General features: G+C 37.5%; 1 protein-coding gene and 1 pseudogene across 1 annotated transcript; both read right to left on the bottom strand.

Moving 5' to 3' along the window:
- Positions 1 to 907: 907 nt before the first annotated feature.
- On the bottom strand, positions 908 to 23248 carry LOC113047800 (CCR4-NOT transcription complex subunit 4-like). The gene is made up of 13 exons (XM_026209097.1): positions 23036 to 23248; positions 15929 to 16158; positions 15228 to 15425; positions 12586 to 12672; positions 12275 to 12376; positions 12055 to 12180; positions 11845 to 11969; positions 10782 to 10985; positions 10389 to 10443; positions 9981 to 10236; positions 9317 to 9853; positions 4441 to 4656; positions 908 to 2790 (listed from the first exon to the last, which is right to left on the bottom strand). Exons 2-13 carry the CDS (start codon positions 16100 to 16102, stop codon positions 2477 to 2479), a joined length of 2394 nt encoding a protein of 797 aa, XP_026064882.1. The 5' UTR covers positions 16103 to 16158; positions 23036 to 23248; the 3' UTR covers positions 908 to 2476.
- A 903-nt stretch (positions 23249 to 24151) lies between these two features.
- Positions 24152 to 25358, bottom strand: LOC113048641 (toll-like receptor 2; annotated as a pseudogene).
- Between the last annotated feature and the right edge of the window lie 1041 nt (positions 25359 to 26399).

The raw sequence follows: 26399 nt of genomic DNA, 5'->3' as shown, positions 1-26399 counted from the left end.
CTTGAATAACAAATAACATAAGCATATTTAATTATAATTTTACTGACCGAAGGCATGATGCTTATTAGTAACAACATTGTCATGAAGTTCAACTAGTCAGCTGCAAGCTGTATGACTTACAATAAAAAGAAGTGACTCTTTGAACCAAGTTACTTGTTCAGGAATAGGACTACATGGGTCATGTTGTAAAAAAGTTGAGAGCCACTGGCCTAGACGAAAGTGATTTCAGGTCCTGTCTCACTGAACTAACAACACCATTCGCTGTTATACATATGCAAATAATTTTAAGTGATAAAATGGAAATGAGGCACTCGATCATTCAGTCTCTCTCCCTCTCCCTATATATGTTATATCTGCTTAACTACTCTACATAGTGGTTACATTACGTATTTGGGTCATTATAAGCGAGGCCCTGGAGTAAACAGATGCCCAGTCACTGCAGTCTCAGTATTGCATATTTGCTGGCAGCTTCCACTGCCAATTAGATCAGCACTGCAGTAATTTAAGCACGAGAGCATGACGGAGTGGCTCTGCTGAGCGTTTGAAAGCAGAGCACTCTGTAAGCTCACTGCGAATGCCTAATGCACTCTTGACATTATCTGGGAGCCGCTGCCTCTTTACTGAGATAAAGTTAATTGGGCCTCACCGAAAGTATTTGATGGCTCGTGCACTGGAGGTTGGTATTGACACCCACTAGAATAAAAAAATAAAATAAAATGTCTGCCACAAATCCCTTTCCAGACCCGATCCCTCTGTAGGTGAGCGCTGATGCAAATGAGGAGGACGTGTCCGAGCACTGAGCAAGAAACGTGAGCCCATCACCACTTTTCATCATGTCTTGAGGCGCTGAAAGAAAGTTGAAGTTTGACGGACAAAAAAAACGTGAAAGATCACTTCGACTCAAGCATGACATTTCGTCTTTTATTTAAGATTTAGTTTTCCTCCAGACCTTTAAAGAGGTACAATTTCCTTCAGCTCTTCATTTTTCTTACATTTTAGCATTGTGTAAAACCCAAGTTAAACTGTACTGGTTCGTTGTCATCGGGATTTGATTGATTCATTCCTCTTGAATACTGTTGAATATACCGAATTGTCGGCAGGAACCTACACAGCTGATATAGGATTAAGACCGTTAAAAGAAAACAAGGATGAGTGACAGTGTTAACCATCCCGGACGAGCCCCCTGTGTATTGCCAAAACATCAGTTGCCCAGAAGCGCCGCTATCCCAGCTTTCCCTTTTATCAATTTTGAGGGGGAAAAAAAAAACCTTGCAAAGTAATTGCTACAGACACAAACGACATGATCACATCCTCATGAATTTCCCTCCACCGGCATCATTCGAAAAGCCCTTTAACCCCGATTAGTTTCTTCACACACCCATCAATCGCAAGTTTCACGCCACGCATTCACACATCACCGCATTCTGACTCTAGATCTATTTCCTAAAACTCCATACACCTCGCACACCTTCAAGTTTCTTTAGGGAGCATAGTCAAGCGTAAACACTGGCCACGTATGTTGAGGCAGCTATGAGAGACGCCACATGGTGGTATCCCGTGTGCTACATGAGCCCTGCGCTTAAAACAGAGTCGGTGGTACCAAACTTTCAATTCCTCTTGATTTCGCAATGCGCCGCCCTCTGATACAGAAGTTAACGGCGGTGTTTCGATCTAAAGCAGAAGACCCCCTGACCAACCAGGAAATTTGGTGGAAGGGTCAAAGGCAAAGGCTTACATCCATCTACAGCTAAATGCCACGTCAAGAGCGGCCACCATGTTTATGACCCATAAAAATGCATCTCCCTTTTAACAAGGGCACAGAAATGTAGAACAACGTTAAAGGCCAAAGATCCACAGTAAAAGTTGTTGTTTTTTTTCGCCATCATTATGCCTTTGATCCGTCAGAATAATGGAAGCCAAGTACCCTTTTGATCAAACACAAAAACTGAAGCCCTGATTTTATTTGAGATATCTACTTGATTGCTCAGCTGCATGGCTTTAAGGACTCTCACAGGAAGTAGCTTCTCTGTTGTGCAGATGGATGAACAGGTGCTGTTCTTTTTGGTTTAGCTTTGAAGGCAGACTCTTGTTTCTAAATCAAGCCACTTTTCGGTTCCAATGGAATTTCATTGATGATGCATTTTTTTTTTTGTATGAAGAGGTCCAAAAATTATATAGTGACGTTATTGTTAAGTTTTTATTTGTTTAGGCTTCATACCTGCCGAAAACTACTTTTCTGTGACAACTGGCTTATTAAGAGACCGTTTGATATGGGAAAGCTGGAACAGAGCACTTCGGCAACAAAAAAAAAAAGGAAAACTCAACCAAAAGAAACACAAATCCGGGATAAAAATGAGCGCAATATGAAGAGAGAAAATATTACATGATCTTGTTATTTTGTTAATAGCTTTGTACTGATTCATCTGCAGTGTTTGTTGGCTGTTCTTCGGGTAAGGGGAATAGGTTTTCACAGTTCCTAATGTCGGTCCATGCCAGCACTCTGTAGCAGATCTGTGGAGGCCTGTGCTGAGGCTCTGAAGGCGGTCTGGAATCCTGGGGGAGGTGAGTGGAACTGGGTGGCGGGGTTGGCCATGGCTGGGGTTGGATAAGGGCTCCAGCCAGCTCTGTGGGGGAACTGGGATCCGAAAGGGCTATTGTGTTGGGGCTGAGGGGGCACTGTGGAGCCGGAAGGGACATCCATCTCTGTGAGTGCCTGCAAGGATGTGAGCCAGTGGGGAGGATTGTCATCCTGCAGAGAGTCTAGACTGTTGCCTGAGGATGCTGGGATACCTGAAGGGGACAAAATGTTGGGAAAAAAGAAGGGTTAAGTATCAACATGCAAAAACTTTGAAATAAGTAAATGTAGTTATGTTCTACTTTAAAATCCATGCCCCAGGTTCTTAAAAGGTATTTTTTTTATTATTATTAACATTGGTTTCACACGGAACAACAACTTTACATTAAATTTTAACCTAGTGTAATCATCATGTAAGTGAGTGTACAGATCCTAAAATTTATGAAAAATTCAATCAAATTTAATCTAGACTAACCTTGCCTTAGAATTTTAAAAAGATAAATTATCGAAATTATATTTATTAATGATTTAAAAAAATATATTTTATCAAAACTGCTTTACCTATAAATTTAAGATTTTTCTTTCATTCTTTTTTTTATTCATGCCATGGAGCGAAAAACATTATTACCATTATTACAGAAGTGCATTCAAGTCATTATATTTACTTTTTTAATGCATATTTGAATAAATTAACAGATTCAGACAAATACAAGGAGCATCAACTGTTTACGGTTTAATTTAATAGAAAACGCAGTGTTAATATCCATCGACAGATGGAATTAAATCACTTTAAACATAACCAGATACTGTACTAACCAGAACAGAGCAACAGTTTGCTTTGTCAACATTCACTGCTCTTCAGTCGATGCCATGTAAGATTCCATTTATCGTGTAGGCAAAATTGAAGACATTTTTAAATCATTTGATATAATAGGATTAATTACATAAGGAAACAGCATTTTTGCATGCTTTTGCACCAATTAAAACATGCCGGCCTGCTTCGAGCTATTAATTCCAAACCCCCTGTGGGTGATGGATGCTGCAGGCAGCTGCTGAGAGCACCCAGACAAAATACGTGACATCCATACAGATTTCAACTTCAACCTTAGGGAGCAACAGATAAGATGTTGCTATTCCTTCAACCTGGGGGAGAAAATGGCAAAACTTTGCTTGAAGTATTGATTACAAATATAGCTGCACACTTCAGTTTTTGTACACCAAACAGCAGATAAAAGTGTTGATACAGAAGAACGCTATAAATATTGACTGCATTTTTAACTACTTTGTTATACTGATTGTTAAGTATAGTGTAGTATTCTTGTGTGATATCTGATTTAGTCCACATGGATGCTTTAGACCGGCTGAAAGTGCAGGAGATCAAATTGATCTGAAAAGTGTGCCCTCTTTTATGGCCCTTAAAATGGCTTTACATCTCTGACATTTTTAGTGAAAAGGTTACAGAATAAATGTTTAAAAGGCTTAAATGCATTATTCATTTTAGCTCCCAAAGGCACAATTTGAACGGCTTGGCTTTTCCTGAGGTCAGGTAAGTTGTGTTTGGTGATTTTAATCTTTTAATCTTGTGATTTTTTTTTTTCTGTACAACAAATTATAGATAATTAACTGTGTATAATTCATCTAGGATATTTTAGTAGGCAAAATAAATATTAGGTGTGTTTAACTAGGGTCAAAAATTAAATGAGTTTTTGGTGATTTGGTTAGGTTTAAGGGTGGGTGAAGCAGAAGAGGTAGGGTTGACAGTGTAATTTGCATTTTTTTAAGGAATGGGAAGGAATTATTCACAATTCAAACTTTTGGATATTTTACAAGGCAAATCTCTGTTGTGAAGGTAATTGAGGTTGTACCTGTGATGATGGCAGGGTCCTTCCAGCTGGTTGTGCCGTCCCAGCTAAGGCTGTGTGAGATTCCGCCTGTGTGGTTCACACTGGACGAGGAGGAGGATGAAGATGAAGATGAGGAGCTGGGCAGTCCACCAAAGTTGATGTTGATGTTGGGTAAAAGTGCTCTGAGTCCATCCTGCCACTCCTTCACATTTAGACTTTCTACTGAGGCACTGTTTTCTGTTTGGGAGGGTGATCGAGGGGTATCCAAACAGCCATGTGCACAAATACACCGCAAAAGATGGAGAAAAACAAGAGAGATGGAGAATGAGAGAGAAGGGAGGGAAAAAAAGCAATTATCAGATTCAACATGTTATTTGCACAACAAAAAAAAGTTGCCAATATTGAGCGTTAATTTGGTACGATTCATTTTATAATCGTGACAAAACCAAACAAACATTCAAAAACAGCTGCAACAGAAAAGTAGGACACACTTTATCGTGATACGGTCTTAATGCAACGCTTATGACGCAAGATGGTGAAAATGATGCAATGTGACCAAATCAAATCAAGTGATTTGGCATATAATGGCTGAAGATTGATAGGCAGCCCTAACAAAAAACACAATTTAACTGAATTCTCTAGAAATTGAATTTTCATTCAGGATATCACATCAAGGAATATCATTAATCAAAGCCGTACTGTGGATTAATAGCTGCTACAGTAATGATGATTTATACTTGATTCAGCAAAAACAACAGGTGATCTTTGGCTTCCTTCTGAGTCTACTTGCCCTTACTAATGGAGGAACAATCATTATAAAGCTCTTTACAGTCCCGTTATTATTCAATTAGTTTCTCATTTATTTTCAGTGTGTCACACTGGAGGAGAGACGCACAGCTTCAATAACGCAGAGCTTCTTTCAGCTGGACTCAGGCCAAAAGAAACCTTTTCTTTTCTAATCAGGCCAGTATTCTCCTAAGGGTTGCTTCTGCCCACAGGGAGGGAGAAACCAGGCAGCAAATATGAAGGAGGGAATGGAGAGAAAGACAGAGAGATTGAGGAATTGCAAAGACAGGGGAATGGAGTGAATGAGAAAACAACCCTGGCAAGGAAAAAACTAATCTTTAGCCTCGGAGCTTGACTTAAGACTCAGCAAACTTCTCTGGGCACCTTCCTCCTACATCATCTTCCCTCGAAGCCTGGACAATAAACTGTACAAGGAGGTGAAAGCACAAAGATGCCAGTGGGGTTCAACAAAAATGCATCAATATTAAGGTTGGCTGATAGATTTATTATTTACTGTTGCATTATTTGAGTGCAACTTATTTTAATATATGAGAAGAAAGAGATTGCATACTGATATGTCAGATATGAAACTGGCACACAATGAAGGAAACTGATTATCCGACACAGCTGAAATTTTTTCCAGTCACCATAGAATAACATACAATTAACTAATCAGAATCAAGCATTCCAGAAAGTTGTCTAATAAGACAGATATTTGTTTTCATTTTCATTCTTTAAAATTCTTATTATGACCTCATTAGTATGAAGCCGAGAGGTTCAGAAGTTTGATTAATTTTTCGCAAATCAATAAATTGTCCTTTTCCTTTCTTAAAAACATTGATTCAAAAATTTGTTTGCATCATCCAAATTTCCAAGTCACTGGAAGGCATTACAATTCAGCAATACAAATGTTTTAGCAGTATTGCATTTATGTAACTATTAGAAATATGCACTTCATTAAGCCGTAATGGAGTATTCATTACAAATGAATTCAAATTATGGAGAACACAAACCTTTTCCCAGTTTCTTTCGTTAAGGATTTTCAATTAAATTATACTTCTTGCAATAAACATTTTGTATAAACATTGTACTTTTATATTTGAATAAATACGGGCTAATTGGTTGAAATAATTTGTCTGAGAATTTGTTTTCCAATAAAATACATTTTTGGAAAAAATACAATTTCACAAGACTTAAGATAAAACAAACAACAAAAAACAAAAACCAAAGAGAAAATCTTTCAAAATAAATGTAAGTTCAGTCCTACTCTACATCACTCTGTAACTGTACTAACAAATGCAAGTGTACTACCACCAGCAACACAGGCGTCTACTGGGACAGCCTGCTGTTAAAAGGTCTTCAGACAATAAAGGTGCATCTGGACAAGACACCAGATGCACTGATACTGTCAAACAGGTCATACTTGTAATTTAATTATTTTGCAACATGGGAATTTAAGGAGTAGACGCAGCTCCCACATGACAGGCATTTTTCCTGAGCGTGGGCAAGGGACAAAACGATGGATGCTACAAAGTCAGCATCGTGTTTATTACTCCATTAGTCAGTTGAAACCAGACCTAATAGATCTCAACTAAGGGGTCTGAGTTTGGCTGGTTAGCATGGGCCAGTTAGCCCCTGCTGGGAGAAGCAGTTAATCCATCATCTGGTAGCAAAAAGCATGTTTCTCCATTGATGATGTTTTCAGTATACATGCATATTCTGCATGGAATATAAAATTCTACAATATTTCATTACATTACAGTAGATGTTTTCCCAGTGACCGTTTCTTTTTCTCAGCCTCAAACAGAGAGGAAGTGACACATTCACTTTGAAATGCTGAATTGGTTCTGCAGTCGATATAGTTAAACGTGCGCAGATAAACAAGTCAAGTGTGAGAACGAGCCAATATGAGAATCTAGACACTCAATATCAACACTTGAGGGGGACTGGGCTTTAATGAAACACCTCTGAAGGAGGGGAAAAGCTGAGGATGAAGGATGGTGTTCTTTTTAAAGCCCTGCACAGGTTTTACTTCTGATTAGAAAGAGCTTGTCTAACCAAGTGTGTCAGACAATGTTCGCATTAGCATACGCAGATAAACAAGTGTCGTCATGTTTTATTTATGCAGATGGGACAAAAGCTAAACTCAGAATCACATCAGCAGGGTTGAAGAAACTAAACTTCTCTGACAGGGCTGTAGAGGGTGTAAAATACCTCTTTTTGCATCAATTGAATGTGTTTTGCACTTTACAGTTTGATGACTGGGGTGTTACTAAAACATTAAACGCACAAGTAACCACAGTAGTGTATACATCACATTATATACCTACTTTAGTTTATTAGAGTTTAAGATATTAATTTTTTTACTGTATTTTTGCTTAAATGCAGGTTTGCTGATATTAGGCTAAAAAGTGGGCAATGCTGATATTTGGTGGAATCGACTGTTCATCAGGTCAACTAGGTCCATTTTTCAGGTTTTCAGTCATTTCTGCATTAATTTCACAAACTAAATTAAGTAAATTGCACACATAAATGAGAATTATATTAGTATCCACAAAAAAAACAAGCAAACAAATAAACAGTTAACCATCTTATCTATCACAATATTTTTCCCTTATTATTGCCCTAATTCAGATGATGCTTAATTACATCTAAATCTGTATTTCCAGTGTCTCAGAACTCCCTCTCTCATTCAAACACCACATCTAAGTTATATAAGTTATAAGACTACATGTGTTGGCCCTCCAGCCTATTTTGGGATCTCGTTTCTTCTTCGTAAATAATGCAACATTCCCCTCCCAAGTCCTGGGCAGCTGCATCCTCTGGAGGACACTGCTGCAAACAGGCAAGACCAATTCTCTCACTAAAAACCATGGATTTAAGAAACAAACATACAATACACTGTAGAGCTCAATAGAGCCAGAAATGGAGCCAGTGGTATTCAAAGAAATAAGTCATGCCAGCTTTTCATTGTTTGTATGAGTAATGAAACCCTCAGGTCACAACCAATATCCCTTCCCTTATTTTTGCACCATCTGAAATACAAGTTAATCTAATCTTAAAAATCAGGAGGGCACGCTGCGAAACAAACAGCCTGTTAACAAATGCTACGCTTCCACAGCAGTGTCAGCAGATTAGATTGTTTCACATAAAAAGCCCTAAAGCTAGACTGCAAGGAAGCACTTTCTATTTAAATGAACTGAATTTCTGAAAGATCAATTCAGGACGTGCTTGGGAGGTTACTAACTGACGCTACTGACTTAAATGCATTTTTTTGGGGGAGTTGCATGACAGCAGCTCAATTGCTTTACAAATTTCTGAATGCATCTTATGCATCTGAAGGCATCTTATGCATCTGAATGCATGGATAATACCGGTATTTCAGATTTTCTTGAGAGTTACAGGCTGTTCTCACATGCACAGCACAAAGATGAATCTTCGTAAATGTGACACAGACCTCACCGCTATACTTCAAATCACGAGCTTTCAATTCATAAGAGAGCCCTTGGCAATCATCACCAGAATCTTCTATAACCGAGCTCTGATGATGTACATTTCTGCATGCTATCACAACAGCACCACACTGCCCTCCAGTGACTGAGTGTGCAATGACAGGTACCCATAATGCAAACACGTGCAGTATACTACATGTACTTCAACTTTTAAATATGAATTAAAATTATTAAATATATAATACTTCTAAACTACGTCAAAGAAGAATATATTTAATAAGAAGAATTAATTTTTTAGAAATTACAAGCTCGTGATTTGAAGTATAGCGGTGAGATCGGTGTCACATTTAGTGCTTATACAAATTGTACAGAATATAATCATCTTTGTGACAGGGCTGCAATTTTTCATAATGCATAACATCTTAAATGTTCTATTTTTTTAGATGTCAATTTGATCAATTATTAAACCAAATATCATATATACAGATAGATAGACGGATAGACATTCACATCTATCTATCTATATATATATATATTATATATATATACATATATATGTATGTGTATGTGTGTGTGTGTGTGTGTGTGTGTCTCTCTCTCTTTATATACATATAAAATAAACAAAAAAACACAGATCCCCAGCACTGGTTTGCACTTACCTGTCATATGAATACCTCCGAGCCCTATATTGTGATGATGTTGTTGTTGTGGCATCAGGTTCAAGTCCAAATAGCTGCTGTGCTGTGCAGTAGAGGGGGTTCCGAGGTGATTCAAATGTGGGAGATTATTGCGCATGGGCATGCCCATCCAACTGTGACGAGAGGTCTGCGTCTGGCCGGGAAAGCTGAAGGAGTTGTAGACAGGGCGGTGTGGGAGCTGGGAGAACCCCCGCGAGGGCAAGCTGGAGTTTGTGGCAAAGTGTGAGGACGTGGGGAGCTGAAGTGGGACTTTCATGGAGGGGGCGTTGTGGGGTGGGCCCAGTATAGGCCCATGAGGGAAGACTGGCACTGATTTTGTGCCGGTCATTGGTAAGGAGGCTTGGTCTTGCACCGAGTGCTCTTTCTCTATTAGGTCCGCCAGTGCCTTACGGGTGACATCAAAGGGGTCAAAGCCAAGGTCGTCATCCTGTTGCTTTGGCGAAGAGCCAAAGCCAAAGGCTGCTTGCCAGTCCGTAGAGGATGCCACTGGTATGGTATCTGTCAAAATGATAAAGAATAATTGTACATTTCACTCGTGTAATGTTTGTAATATCATTAGTTTTTTTTTTTTCCATGACTAAAATATTTTGTTGCTGAGATCCAAAGTCTAAACGGGTCTGGGTACCTGACGTGAAGAGGCTCTGTGGTTCTGGGGCAGTGGGCCAGTCAGAGTTGCTGTGAAGGGAACTGGAAAAGCCGGACAGGCCGCTGGGGATGGGATTGGGGTGCCGGAAGTTGCTGTTGTCTGAAAAGAGCGACTGTGACTCCGCTGCGGCTCCTTCGAAAGGCGACCGTACTGTCAGCCCTGCTACACAGAGAGGCACCACTAGAGACGGCTTGGACAGGCCAGGAGGAGGCGATGGAGAGTCTTTGCCGGAAATCTAAAAGATTTCGCAAGGGAGATTTATGTTTTTACCTTGTTAAAACGTAAAACATTAACTTGTCTAATAAAAGAAAAGTGATTTAGATAAGTTATTTAGGTGTACACCTTTCCATTCTATAAGGTAAATCGTCAGTGTGATTATGAACTTACTTGTGAGGTTTCTCCGTTACTTATTCCGATGGAATCTGTAGGTCTGTTAGTTGGGCTGCAGAAAAATAATGCAAACTTGGGAATCAATTACATTTATACAGTACAAGAATTGATGTATTACTGTTTTTAGTTTTTTTTTTTATATATATTAAAAATTTGACAGCATTAAGATGTTTGTGAGAAAATGTCCTTAATTATCATTTAAATGTTATAAAGAAAACAAGTGTAATTTCACAAATAAATGTACTGTAATGCATTTGGAGTATTCAGTGTTTAAATTATTACCATCCAAAAATACCTTGAACTCTCAGTGTCCTTAAGTTTTTGAGAAAATGTATCAATAAATTGGCAAAGAAAAAAGACTGACAAGGCAGAGGTTCACGGGCTGGCTACCTGACAGGGTCACAGTCTGACGTGAAGGGAGGCAGGCCAGTGATGGAGCCAAGGCCCAGTTCTGTGTCCAGACCGTCTGGAGTCATGTTTTCAGAGTCTGAGCCGCCATCTAGGGGTGGGGTCTTATAGTGTTCTGGAAGCCCATTGGTCGTCTTTCCTGTGGTTTGTAACGAAGGCCAAGCTTCTTTGTTGTTACTACTGGAACTGGGGAATATGATTCAAAACTTTAAATATGACAGAAAACTTAATTACGGATATTTTCAATCCTTAAAGAAAGTGTAAATGACCAGATTATAATGAATTCATTTTAATTACAACTTCACTTCTCACTTTATTGGGATTTACATTAAACCAATGCCACGGTTTGGTTGGCTGTGGGGTAGGGTTAATGGCATGGCACCAGAAATGCTAAAGAACACTAGATCTAAAATAAAGGTTTAAAATGATGGATCTTCCGATAATCGGTGTGGATTTAACCTACATGCAATAGTGCATAAATGTTTGTGGGAATGTCACGCTTTTATAAAATCGCTAAACCTCCGGGAACGTATATAATTACACACAATGCCCGCAATGTTGCAGCGAACATGGCAAACTAAACTCAAAAAATTCATATTTCATTCTATTATTTTATTCAGTTATTAATATTCTTTGTTGTTTGTGCTGAAGGCTGAAGAGAAAATAACAGAAGTAGGCCTACAATAAAGCGCTTTACTGCAGCGTAACTCAACCAAATGCATCTTATGAGATAAATATATACACGACATACATATAAACAGAGTATTGCAACTTATAGTTCCGCAGAAGTCTGTGAGTGGCTGCACAAAAGCAACTATGCTAGTCATGAAGCTATAACTCGGTGTACGCATTCTTGGTGTATTGCGTTTTTCAGTTCGGTTTGAATATCATTACATCCCTACACTTTATAATTATCATTTTCTGTATTTTAAAATAATATTCATCAAAACTATTGAAATATCCATATCTACATGTGTAATTTCTGAATTAATTAATACATGGGTTTTAATTGGAGCAGCTGTGAAAGGTATGATTCAGTCCAAACCTCTGTGATGTGCCTGATTTGCCCTTTGTCTTCTCCCCTGCCCCTGTCGAGCTCTGCAGGAAGCTGGGGTTTGTTTTATAGAGCTCCTGTAAGAGTTTCTGTTCATATTCCTGATGTTTCCCTGCCTGCAATGTCAAAATGTTAGGAGCTCAGATGTAAGACTGCCAGCATCAGTATCAGAGGTTGAAACACGGGAAGCAGCGACGTTACCTGCATTTCTTCTTTCGTGAAACTAGCAGCTTCGTCTCCCAGCTCGTGAAGATACATGCAGTCTGGTTTGGGGCACTGCGTGCTTTTCAGAAAATAACTGCAGTATTTTGTTGTACCTAAAGAAGCCTGCATGAAAAAATTAATATATGTATATAATGCACACTGGTAGTAATTAAGTCTTCATAACATTAAGACTATTTTTGTACTATGTTTTAGCTACCTTAAGTGTTCTGCCATCTACTACAACATTGTTAACACACTGTATAGCTCGGAGGGCATCTTCTGATCGAATGTAAGTGACGTAGGCACTGGCACTAGGACCCTGGGGACAAATATCAAAGCATATTGGGTCACAAAACTTAGACATTTTGGATAAAACAGAAACATGAATGCAAATAAAATAAAATAAATCAGTAAATATTTGCTGCAATAAAAAAAAGACAGGCCCAGCTTAATATATTACACAAAATATTTGCGTGTTATAATTGTTTGAGCAGACACAAGGCTGACTGGGAAGAAAGCGATGCTCACCTGTGAGCCAGCATAAGAAGTGCTGTTATTGATGACCACCTTATGGATCTTCCCAAACTTCCCGAAATACTCCGGCCTTTTTAAGACCTGCAATCAGACTTCAGTTATATATTTCAAAAGACCTTATGGTTGTTTGCAGATCATCAACAGCACATGCAAATGCTGTTTGTTAATTTGACATCACACAGAGAGAGAGAAAGCACACCTGATTATCATAATTCATTGGAAGAATTTGATGATCACCATTACAAGAGAAAGCCATATGATATTGTATAACATTCTGTATTGAGAACCGATGACCTAAACACTATCAACAGGATGTCCACAATGTTGGTTCAGCCAAATCAACACTGAAATTTTAAGGCACACAAGTAGGTTTCTGCCGGGTGACTTTTGAGATTCTGATCACTCTTGAATTGTGAAAGCAGCCCGGATGTTCAAGTGTAGCGGCCTCAGCGGCTTTCTTCTCTCTGTTCTTTTCACACCCTCAGTGTGAAATAAATGAAGGCAGAAAGTGAAGGGTCAATTCAGACAAACCCCATAAAAACATTGTCATAATGCAGATTTGATGCATTTGCGCTCCTTATCTCTTTCGAACGCTCTTGAATAACTTGTTCTCTGCTGAGATCTTTTCAGGGTACATGACGTCAGGTGTGATGGCAAATAGAGGGAGAGAAAGAGCGTCAGAGAGAAGGGAGCAAAAAGAGAGTGAAAGCTGTTTTCATGGGCTGGTTATGTGGACTAAGTGCAGCTGGTGGGCAGGTGGATTTCATTTTCCAGGAACTCATTATGGTCTCTCTTTTTTATTTTTTTCATTTAATATTATGTGGCATAAAATCAAATCTACACATCTTCAGGGAGTTTCATGCAACCAGATGGAAATGATCCTGTAAAATATGCGTAAAGAAAGGCCATGATAACGGGAAATAGTAGACTCAGTGACCGTAAGAGGTACTATTCCCTGGCACAGACATTTTGGAAGCACAAAAAAGTATACTTACTCATATTTGGAAAACAATGTAGTCAGTGTGTTGTCACAAGGCATGTTTTTATATTGACACCAGTAACTACAAACAGTTGACCAATATATCTGCAAGGCCAATATAGCATTTAATTATCGGCATAAATCAATCTGTTTTTCTTTTTGGCAAATCAGTGTCATAAGCAGGACTTTTATTTTGACAGCAAAGATACCACAGGAGCTCATTTTCTTCCTCTTCATTAGTTTACAATTTTTTACAGTTCTGTCAAATAATAAGAAAGACAAATGCTATGATGTTTCTTAATATATCATCAGTGTTCATGAAATATGCATTTATATGTAATATTTACTGTGTGCAAAATCTGCATTAAATGGTCTGGTCGTTAATATGATAACCAATGCACACACACACACTAACAATTTATTCATACTTAAAAATACTATAACAGGATCATAAGATCAAAACGTGTATACCTCTTTATGTAGTTCAAATTATTCAAACAGATTCATTTTCAAATGATTTCTTATTTTAGATCTTATGTAAAATATAGTTTTAATTGCATTAATTGTTATGCTTGAGTAATGTGCTACCTATAATTAAAATGGTTGATCTATATGGGTCAACCACTAGTAGTAACTACTTGATCAGAATCAGATCATAAGGGAGTCAGATGGGTCTTTTTTCAGTGGTGTAATAATACTTCATTACAGTACTTAAGTATTTCTTCTGTACTTAAGTTTTCATGTGTGTCAATTTTCTCCACTATATTTACCAATTAAAATGTATTATTTTAATTTCCCCGAAGCATATTCATTACTTACTACACAGTAAAGTTGGAAAACAGATTAAAAGAAAGCAGGTTTGACGAATCAGTGGTCTGGTGCTTTCAAGTTAGACTAAAAAGAAATCTCCTTTGTGCATGTGCGAACAACTTCTTTCACAACCGCAGTTGATTTCATTTTCTACTGAAGGCAAGGGTGGGATGTGTGATATGCACTGTCTGCCCTAACATCGCAAGTGTTGTTTTAATGACGTGCAATCTGACATTACAGAGTACATCACAAAACCCAAATAAAAACAAACCCAGAGAGTGCACGCATACACTGTGTGATTTAGTCTATTAAAATGCATTTAGAATGCCCTTGAGATGCAAGATGAGGCAAATCCTTCAGTATGCCTTTAATATTTATATAATTTAACATAATTAATCTATATCGCACCGAGTTGTGTTTTTTCTCCACATATCATAGAAAATGTATAATTCATTTTATGCAAGTTTAATAAAGTTAGTATTAAGTTAGTTTCATTTTAAATGCCTGAATTCACTGAATTTCACCAATGAAAATAGTTCCAAACACACAAGACTGTGTTTTCTTATTGAATGAATCAGTTTTTGATTCATATTTATTTATATTCTATTTTGAATTACCGGTACCTTTTTTAAATTTACACTTTCCCTTTCGATACTTAAGTTTAATATTTAAAAATTGTACTTTTCATACTTAAGTATGTGTTTACAGAAACCAAGTGTGGGTAACTTTTGAGAGCTTACTAACAAATACCACCACGATGAATATCAAGCTTCAGTGCAATGGAATTATTTATCTTGATGGAGAAGAGCATCAGTTACACAGTGGTCGGTGTGTTTTGCTGAATCACCTCTGGGTCAGCGAGTCTCTGCGAAAGGCCCACCACAAACACCAGGTTTCTCTGGACGACTCGCACACTGGAGAGATGCTTGCGGTTCTCTGTGATCTTCTGCTTCCGCTCATTCTGCTTCTGCTTTTTCTCGTTCTTTATCTTCTGAAGTTCCTCTTGAGAGAGAGGTTTGTATACTGCAGGGTCTTCTGGATAGGGCTGAACCAAACAGAAGATCCTAAATGTTAGATGAAATCATCCTAGAAGATGGTGCTTCAATAAATGATTCATGACATTATATTTAAATCATATGACCATATCAGCATCAAATGGTTAAAAAAATACACAATTAAATGTCTAAAATGTCTTATATTTTTCAATCGAATTCTGTTAGTTCGATATTTTACCTGTACAGCAGTGATACAAATCACACAGACCCTGTAGCAACAGGAGAAGCGCAAATTATTCCAGCAAAGCACCCTGGGATGCTGAAGGCTAGCCATTAAAACTATCCTCTCGTCGAGCTCCCCAGTGGAGCAGTTTCTTAGAAATAAATTAACGTTCCACAGGTTCCTTGGGTTAAGACAGTATAAATGCAATCAGGCGGTAATCCCAAATTTAAAGAAACATGTAAAACTAGATCTCATTTTCAATTTGCAGGCCTAATAATTTGCATAGTTTAATAGAACTAACCAAGGATGATACTGAACAAATTTGGTTACCTTTCTGCAGGCCGGGCAGAGGCCGTTCTCATCTGTGCGTATGCGATGCCAGCAGAAGCGGCAGATCTGATAGCCACAGGTGCAGGGGAAGAAATTGACGTCGTCAATCTCCAATGATTCCATGCACAGCGGGCACTCCATGGGGTCCTCCTTCACCTCAGGGCTGCGGGACATCCTATGGCACGGCGTGGTGAATAGAGGGGGGGTGTTCTCACAGTTTAGATGCAGAGCTGATGAGAAAAAATAAAAGATTTTTTTTTTTTAAGAAATTATCTATATCTACCCATTAGGGCTGCACAATTAATCGAATTTGTAATCGCAATTACAATTACAGATGACACAATTATGTAATCGTTTAAAGGCACAATTACACAAAAAAAAAAAAGTTCACTTACATCATTCTGTGTGCATAAGATATGTTGTTGTTCTCTCTAAAGATTATCTTAAGGGTTTTTTTCCCAATTGTTTGAATTTCTTTGTTTTAATATAACATAATACCATGCATATATTTACTTTGGTTTGGTTTCTCAGAAAAAATAAATAAATAAAATAATAATAATTATATATATATATATATGATATTTGAGGCTTAAAAAAAAAAGAAGTTTTTCAGGAAGAGTGTTTTCCGCTGGTTTATTTTGATATAACAATATGGCATGCAGTGGCTTCAAACAATGGCATAAAGCTATTAAAAAAATTATTCAATCTAAATTGTGATAATCGTAATATATAATCGCAATTACAATTTCAAGGGAATAATCGACAATTATGAGTTTTGTCATAATCGTGCAGCCCTACTACCCATCTATCTATCTATCTATCTATCTATATATATATATATATATATATATATATATATATATATATATATATATATATATATATATATACACACACACACACACACACACACAGAGTACAGACCAAAAGTTTGGAAACATTACTATTTTTTATGTTTTTGAAAGAAGTTTCTTCTGCTCATCAAGCCTGCAAAACTAAATAAATAGTTTTTTTGTTTGTTTTTTTTTTTAGTAAAATTTTCTTTTACAAATAACTTAATGATTATCTTAATTTTAAATTAAGCTTCGCTATTTGATGTAATAATAGTAATAATAATTATTATTAAAATTTCTTGTTTTTTTTTCCTTTATAGGCCAAAGTTGTCAAACAAATGAAGCTTCAAGGTTTAGAAATGCAGCCAATTTCTACAAGAATCTTGTTTCTTTCCAACGGTGTCTAATCTTCAGAAGCAAGACAGAATTAGACTCATATGACTCAAATAGTCTCAAAGCACAACAGAGGTTGCAACAGAGAGCCAATGATGAGACTGCTACTAGTAGGAACGTGTGTGTGTGTGTGTGTGTGTGGGAGGAGTTTAAAACTCAAGTCAAGAGAGGAACTGAAGGTATAATTGGAATCGACAAGCACAAACACCCACACAAGCAATTGCAACAGTTTCTATAGCAAATATTTGTATCCTTCAGGGATCATCCAGTGAACTAGATGTCTAAATGTGTAGGTGCAAATTCAACAATTACAGAAAATTTGATTTTGAACCCTCATACGGAACACAGATTCATGGGCTCATGACAAGGTTTGCATCTCGAATGTAGGATCCAATAGTTGAAAAGCAATATGTCGTCTCTGTGGTGTTATCGTGAAGGAATGTAACTGCTAGTATCCTTACTTAAGAGCCTACTGAAAAATAATGTTCACATCCTTCAAATATATTGTCAACGATAAACAAGGTTTTTTTTTAATTAAGCAGAGGGCAAGACAACAGTGCTAATATGAGCTAATTAACCTCAGTGCCAATTGTTTTTCTTTTGGTCCATATTAGTTGTCACATTCTGATTTTAGCATCTTCTGCAGTAGTACTGAAAAACTTCTGAATAAACAGCATGAATGAACACAAATACGCCAGTTTGTCCGAGCCAAGCACTGTAAAACCGAACAGTGAAATTAATCAAATGGAATTAGTTCATTGCACTCAAATAATAATGAAAGTTCATTGGACTTCATTTAAATAAGTTCTGTAAACTCAACATTTTGTTGTAGTAAGGTGAACTTAAAATGATTGCATTTTCTAGTTCCCAGCATGCTTTGCATCAGAAAACAGAGAAAATAAATGTAGAAATTAAGGGTTATTTTGTGTGTTTTTACACAAGATTAACAGAGGAACATAAGTTAGTACTTAAATGATGTGTTATATTCGAATTTTCAAAGGTTTCTGTTATGTTGATTTTGTAGTGTAACCATTGTGGTAAAGAGTAGAGCCTGTGGTTAAGTTGAGGACGGACAGCAAGACTAAATTTGAGTGTATTTCCCTCATTATTTTATGTAAACTTAAAACATTTAAAAACATCACTTAAATGTTTTTGTGTAATCAGTTACAAAATATGTTTTGAATTCTGTGAACTTATAAGGGTTTACAGTGTGGTGGCACTTCTCCACGAGGTTCAGTTCTCAAACAATGGTCTTAGCGAAGCTCCCAAATGGAAACAATACATCGCGGCCTTGTGTTCATAAACAAACTAACTGGAATACGAAGCTTCCATGGAGTGATTAATTTAAAACATGTTAAACTAATTGCAAAAAATAAAAAAAAACAATTACAAAACCAGCAATATCTCATAAACGTGTTTCCCACAGGCTTGCATTCTATGTGTGGCGGCACTTCCACTAGGAAGAATATAGTAGTTCATATTTACAAAACAGTCAATTTTCGCATTGCTCTGAACAAAAACAACAGACGGGCTGATTGAAAATGTACATTCATTCTCTGCCAGCAGGAGAAATAGTTTATTCCCTGTTAACAGCTGTAGTGCTGAGCTGCTCTCACAAACACTAGTTTATCAGGCATTATAGGCTAGATGAAATGAAAATGACACTGAAGATTTTATGAACACGAACAATGTTTTTTGGCCATCCAAAAGCAGAGTACAATAACATATACACAAAAGGTTAGGGTCAATCCTTTTTTTTTTTTTTTTTTTAAGAAAATAATACCTTTGTACAAAATACAAATAAATTTTGATAAAAATTTACAGTAATGACAGAAAAGACTAATATTATTAAAAAAAATTATATTTCAAACTTTCAATTCAAAGAAGCCTAAAATGTATCAGTCTGATCAAAATTTACATTAAGAAATGTTTACTAAATCAGCATATTAGAATTATATCTTAAGGATCAAGTCACACTGTAATGTAAATAGCTTTGCCATCTCATGAATAAATTACTGCTTTAATATGTATTTAAATGTGTTTTTAATGTGTTAAATATATATTTTTACTGAATTTCTTATAAAATAAATGCATCCTTGCCAAGCATAAAAGATTTATTATTATTATTACTTTTTTATTTTTATCTTACTGACCCCAAACTTTCAAACAGTGGTATATGTACATACAGCCCCACAGCTTACCAAAAAAAAACCCCAAAAAAGACTAAAAGCCACCAAACTCTTTTTATGGGGTCATGTGGTCCCTCTGTCCATAGCGGAAACACCAGAAGTGTGAAGAGGGGACAGAGTGTGGTTAGAAGAGGATGGGGGGGAAAGGGAGCCATCTAAAAATATCCCATCCTGGCTAGGCAGAGTACAGCAGGAGGAGTCAACCCCTTGAATCTCCCTTTAAAAGGGAAATGCTGATTGAACACAGGGGCCGGTCCGCACTACATGTAGGGTAATCAGCACTTCCTTGGATCGACAAGGTCTCACCCCAGCTAGTAAGGGGGTTGGTGGGGAAATCACCATCTCCTTAACATGTCGATATGGAATTAGAAACAGGGTGTGAGTTTTTTTGCCATCCCCAAGACTGTACAGTAAGGATGGGATTCCTTCCCAGCAGAGGCGGATATCAACTCCGGGTAATGAAAGCTTTCCGCTGGCCCCTGCTGGGAGTGATGCATAACAAACCTTTAACCATCACTCTTGTAAAAAGGGATTTGATTCCATTACAAACCCCCAAGACTCACTCAAGCTGCACAGGGTTTGGTTTCTTCTGGCATCCAACGTCACATCGCATGGAGTGAAACCAGGCAATAAAAATACAAAAAAAAAGTCACAAGATGGCCATTAAAATAAAGAAAAATGTTGAATATTAAAAAGGTCCTATCTCCGATTACCACAGTTCAACGAATTACACTTCTACACTTTCTAGTATAAATGCAAACTTATTGTTTGCATTGACCACTAAAGCCAGAATCACGCACAAATCTCTTTGGAGCAGACACAGTAACAAACATGTTTGCAAGATGACTAATGTACTGGGAAAGCGTAGGGACAAATAATGATCTAAGCCTACAATGTTTGAGTTTTTTGCAATGGTAGATGTTTTCATGTATACATTAACCAAGCATGCCGTGGGAGCTGAACGCCGAAAGGACGGTGTGAGGAGCCCTCGATCCTGTGCACAGTGGTGAATGTGGAAAGAGCTTTCTACAAAAAATACCATGTCCTTGAGAAAACATTCAAATTGGTTGAATTGCAGTCTTCTCCTGAGACTCTATGGCAAACCCATAGAAAAGCATAAAAATGGGAATGAAGTGAACATTTCTGACAGCTCACTTGCAGTACTAATAATTTTGAGTATGCATGTTTGATTCAGATGTAATTTGCCATAACCTTAAATAGAAAGCCAACATCCGCAAATACAAAAACAACGCAAATCTCAGGAACATTGTGTAAACTAGGAACAAAAAACGAAGTCTTTCACAACATTTTACAACAATAACCACACTAAAAGCCACACCAAAAGATTAGGATAACAACTGAGCAACACTAAATATTGCAACTTCTAACAAAAATCAAATCTTGAAGGCTGACTGATGGGTAGCATTTTAAAATGGGTTTCTATAACAGGCAATTCATTTTATATAGAAAAAAATCAAATGGTCTGCATTTTTAAAATGGGCTTTGAAAATGTAGTCAAAATTACGAAAATGCTTGCCATTAGCTTTAATAGAAAGCAAACATTTGAAACCACAAAAACAACGCAGATCTCATGAAAACTGGTCCATCTAGAAACAAAATTGAAAGGGTTTCACAACACTGACAAAACTGCAACTTAAAACAACAATCAAAAGCTAAAGCTTAGAAAGTCTTTGGCACCGTTCTGAAAGGGTTTCTGCAATAGGCAGTCATTGATTTTTAAGTCAAATGGAAGGTCTGTGTTTTAAATGGGCTTTGAAGGGTGGTGAACATAGTTACATCAAGTCATGTTAGTAGCTCTGTCTAATACACACTAATTTCAATTAAACATCCTAATACACAACTACAAACAAATGTGTCAACCACACAGTAACAGGACTGCTATACATTAAAACAGACTTAATTCAAAACATCATGATGGTTAATTTGTAATAAAAGGCTCTAAAAGATGACAAATATGAAATATGCTGACATGATTAGCAAAAAGATGCACAGTTGTCTCAGCTGGCATCATTCTGGTGTCACAGAAGAAATGATCATCAGTGTGGGAGTTGTGTCCATTTGTGGGCGGCTCTTCATGAGCGGATGGAAGAGGAATCGGCAAGGAACATACAAGATGTTTTAACCAAAAAAAAAAAAAAAAAAAAAAAACTATCGGTATTCGGGGCAAATAATAAAAGCACTAAACCCACTCAAATGTAACAAAGGGTTCATCCATTTTAGAAAATATCTGCAATAGGCCATAGTTGAGAAAATAGCATGGTGATCTAACACAGCCAAACAACTTTAATCACAAAACGGCCGATCTTTCCAGATCTTACTAAAGCCTAAATTAAAAGGCTTTTTTTCCTGTACTGCCAGGATTGCGGCTGACCCGTTCAGACTGGACACAAAGGTGCAAATTAACATTTGCAACCAACTATAAAAACACAGAGCACCATTTCTATGCAACTGAACACCAAGGCAGATGTCCATTCAGAACGGGATCATATACTTTGCATAAAAAAAAAAATCTCTCAAACATTGTGTCTGGCACAAACAATGCACTGGAACCGGTCCTCTTACAATTCTCCTGATATCCCTTCCAAAGCACAACACAAGCAAAACTCTCTCGTTTACAAGTATCTTTAATAGGCACCTGCATAAACATAACTGCCAAACTTTTAAATCTTAGCTGTCATGCAACTAAGTAAAGGAAAAAGTTTCAACCACCATCCGCTTCCATTGCATCCGTCTTTCCACACAATCAAAGTGATTCTCCCAAACATCTAATTTTGTGTTCCACAAAAGAAAGAAAAACGGGTCTGGAACAACATGATCGCGTTTTCATTTCAAGCTTGTTTACTCCTTTAAAAACCGCTCAAATCTGAAAGACAAAATGCAGATGGTAAGTTCAAAAGACCCACTGCTGAAAACAGTATTAATAGTGCACACGCAACAAGAACATAATGTTGCAACCAAACACAACAATATCCTCTTCTGAGAGACTCTAACTTCTTATTATGCATTGTGGAAATTATGACAGCTGCATTTGGTCCACAAAACCCTGTAGGAAGCACTATTGAAACGGGCGCCACACACAATAATAAAGGGTGTGGACAAAAATAATAAAATAAACTGCAGTAACGGAGCAATGTCGTGATCACAGAAATATTAGACGTCACGTCTATAAAATGATGCAGCTCGGAAAAAAAAACTTTTTTTACTCAAATAACAAGAGATTCCCCTGTCAAAGAACACATATACATGTAACTCACAGAAATTAAATGTGTTTCCTTGTAATTAAGTGAACTAGCTAAAGCTAACACATATCGAAGTTGTTCCTACAGGCTAAATATACACTAAAATCAGTGTACAGATACTGTGTACTGTCTGAGAGTCTGAAGAACAAAAAACGAGTCTGTGTTTGGCGATGCGAGGACTCATATTCTGTACTGTATGTGTATTTTATTAAAAGCCGGTCAAACGATAGGGCTAGCGGCTAGTCGGCTAACTGGGCGATTAACGTTAGTCTTCCAGACTGATGAAACGCACACAAAACACAGGCGTTACCACAAGAAATGGGCGCTTGAGGGAGAAAGAGGGATGAGATGTGTTATAAAGAGGTGAACTCAGAGAGGAAAGCAGTTGAATGTGGAGGCGGTGGACAAGAGAGGCCTTGGTGGGATACTCACCCTGTCTATCTGTATCAGACTCACAGCAAATCAAATCTATCTGAGCAGCCCAGGTTTAGCACAACAGGTCACAATATAATTTCCCCGGGTGGTTTGTCCCTGCTCCTGTGTGATTTGCTGCGAAAACACCAAGCCTTGTTTCTTATAGCCTCTCTGTAGAGCGTTAGTGCCTCCTAACCACCATCTTACATTAAACTAGTGAGGTGGGGGCGCGTCAAGTATGACTTTTTAGCGCATGCGCAGTTGGTGATGGGATTGGGCCTATGTGGGTAATGTAGTGTGCATTACAGAAGAACTATATTAAAGGTCGAACTGTGTGCTCAAGGGTATTTTTTCACATTTATATTGAAGCAAATTTTGATGTTATACATTTTGGACATTTCTTAAATTTAGTTTGTTGGCAAACAAATGGCTTGATGTAGTCCTGTTATAACCTGTTAAATTGTTGCTGTTTTATGAATCGTTTCATAAATGTTTTACTGCTTAATGTTACTGTTTTATTAGAGCAAGTTGTCACGTGTTTTTAAATTGTACACTTTGCCCAATTTATAAATTGCAATACATGTTGGCAAATAAAATAGCTTGATATTGCTGTTGAATGAATTAAGCTTATTTTATCTTATCTTTTTGAGTGAATTATGTTTCATAATTGTTTTTTACTAGTTAACTTTGCTGCATATTTTCATGTTTTCAAAATTGTGCCCAAGTTAAATACGTTGGCTACTATAGGCTTAACTAAAGCCAGAATACTACTACTACTACTACTACTGCTAATAACTGGGTAAAACGTGTGACAGCTAGCCCCCGTCAATTACCAGTAGCCAAAATATCAGAACAACATCTTTCTTTTTCTGTTTCTTTCTTTCTGTGTAATTATAATAACAACAACAAACGTGTTGCAGCTTGGCCCAGTTTGCCCTATATCAGTATTTTTATTTTATTATCTTTATTATTACATCACAAATGTAGAGGAAATTGGTGAAGTACTGATATTAAAAACTTGGAACTTCTCAAGTTTAAAAATACAGGTTTGCGCCACTTCTAAAGTTCAACAGTAGGTGGAGACACAGGCCAAGGTTTTTAGAAGGAATACATTTAATGTACACATTATCTGGGCTAGCTGAATCTAACCAAAGAAGGCATACATAGTTTAAAAATAAATAAAAAATTGTCCACAATCCACTTTCCAGTTTCAAAATCTCTCTCATGGACCCAAAGAGACAGGTCTGACCTTTCCAATTCAGGTACCAGCAGAGATCCCACCCAAATTGAGTCATGTTGGCTGTAGGAAATGAAGGCATGGTAGCGGAAGGTGGTATTTAGCAGTCGATCAGCCCTCTTGTAGCCTCTCCTTTTCATTCGCATCCAAACCCAAAGCAGTTTGATGTACCAAATACTATCACAATCACAAGCATAAACAGTAATAGCCAGAGCAACTCCTATAGGATATATATAGCTCCATAAATAACACCAGCAGATCCACAGCAGCCTTTAAGCCCGGTTAACAGGACAGTCATGCCTGCTCATACATCTCCAAACGCCTGCCGGAAAACGATGGCGAGCTGCTGCAAGTGTAACCCAGGGGCCAATCTGAGAGAAGTGATTTATTAAATAAAGCCATGAACTAAAAGTAATCACAATCACAGCTAAATGGATTGTAGCCGGCTTTCAAAGTTCTCAGCTTGGGGAAACCTTTCCACTTATTTTTTGGCTAATGAAAGTAATTGCATTCTGGTCAATGTGCAAACTAACTAACATAGGAGCCCGAAGATCCCTCTGGATGACATGTATGCTGTTAAAACTCAGATAGAGGTGCATTAATCTGGGAAGTAATGATGAAATATTTAAAGGAATAACACTTATGCCTGTCTTGGAAAGGTCTATCTTCTGGAAGTACGGTGATAGGAAGCGAAATATGTCATTTCCTAGATTGTTGTGGCTGAGACTCAACTCAGTCAGGTGGGGAGGCCAAAAACACGGTTTGTCAATGGAAATAGAGTTGAAACTCAAGTCAAGAGACTCTAAGAACTTCATATCATTGATGTTTTTGGCGATCTCAGCGAGGTCGTTTAAACGTTTAAAGGCTTAGCAGGGGTTTTCTCAAGGCTGGAAACACTTTGTGTGATGAACATCCAAACCACCAGAAGCCACTCTCATCCAAAAGGTGGTTTGACAGGTTCAAGATTTGTAGAGACTTTATGGCTGAAATTAGACTGCATGGAAGAATGTTCATTCCTGTACCGGAGAACTTCAGGTTCAGCTTCAGTTTGTTGACTAGTTCCATGCTAATGTTAAAAGTGGGGTATAGTGGTCCTGATGGTTGTGTACACCATCAAGCACCTAACACTCGTAGATTGGTGATGTGATTCTGCTTTGGTAGGTGGAAGCCATCAGGAGTGACCTCGATGTATGTGATGTTTAAAAACACTGTTTCCTCAAAAGATGATTTCCTAATATTTTTGAACAGTTTCACCATCACAGAGCTGTTTATCCAGGTGTCTACGATGCACAAGTTCCTGAAGACACACAAATCTCTGAAAGCCTGTAAAGCATCAGTCCTGATGGTACATTGGTCGGGAAACAACTTAACCAGCTGAATTTTTTTAGCTTGGGTTTGGTCAAAATCCATAATCATGTTATCGAAAATGTCGAAATGCTGGCAAAAAGAGCCATTTTCATAGTTTTGCAGTTCTGTTCCATCTCCAAATATGATTTTTTTTTTCAAACTGATATTTTGAAGAGGAGCAAAGTCATCCACATTAACGGAACTAGAATCTTTACTACCAATTGCAAGGTTGGAAAGGTAACTTAAGTTACCAAATGAGCCTGGAAGTGCATAACTGGGATCTGGATTGCTGGAAAGGTCTAGCATGCTTAGCTGGGGCAAACACAAATTAGGAATGACGGTCAGATGGTATTTTCATTTCAGAGTTGCTGCTGAAGGCATCAGGGGAGATGTATTGAAGTCCACAGTGTGTCACTTTTGAGGAAGCAGAAATGGGTTAAACCAGACAGATCACCGTGATCAATGCTGGAGACATCTAAGTAGGCTACTCTATGCTGTTTGATAAATGTGATGGAATCCTTGTTAGATTATTATTGGAAAAATCTTTTGTGTGCTCAGTCAAATTGGAACATTATCCAGATTCTTCGCCCTGTGCTTTTAACAAAATTAGTAAGAGGCATGAGATAAGCACAGGCCAGATACTGGATGACATCCTCTGAAAATAAAAAGGTATATGTTAAATCCTGAATTAATTATATATGCATTCATTAATTTTGCTAAATGTGCAACGGAACAGCTAATGCACAAATACCTGTCAAATAATCTAATAAAAATATGTAAATATAAAAATGTAAATAC

Source organism: Carassius auratus, chromosome 29, assembly GCF_003368295.1.
Source record: "Carassius auratus strain Wakin chromosome 29, ASM336829v1, whole genome shotgun sequence".
NCBI lineage: Eukaryota > Metazoa > Chordata > Actinopteri > Cypriniformes > Cyprinidae > Carassius > Carassius auratus.
This window is presented reverse-complemented; position numbering and strand designations above follow the sequence as displayed.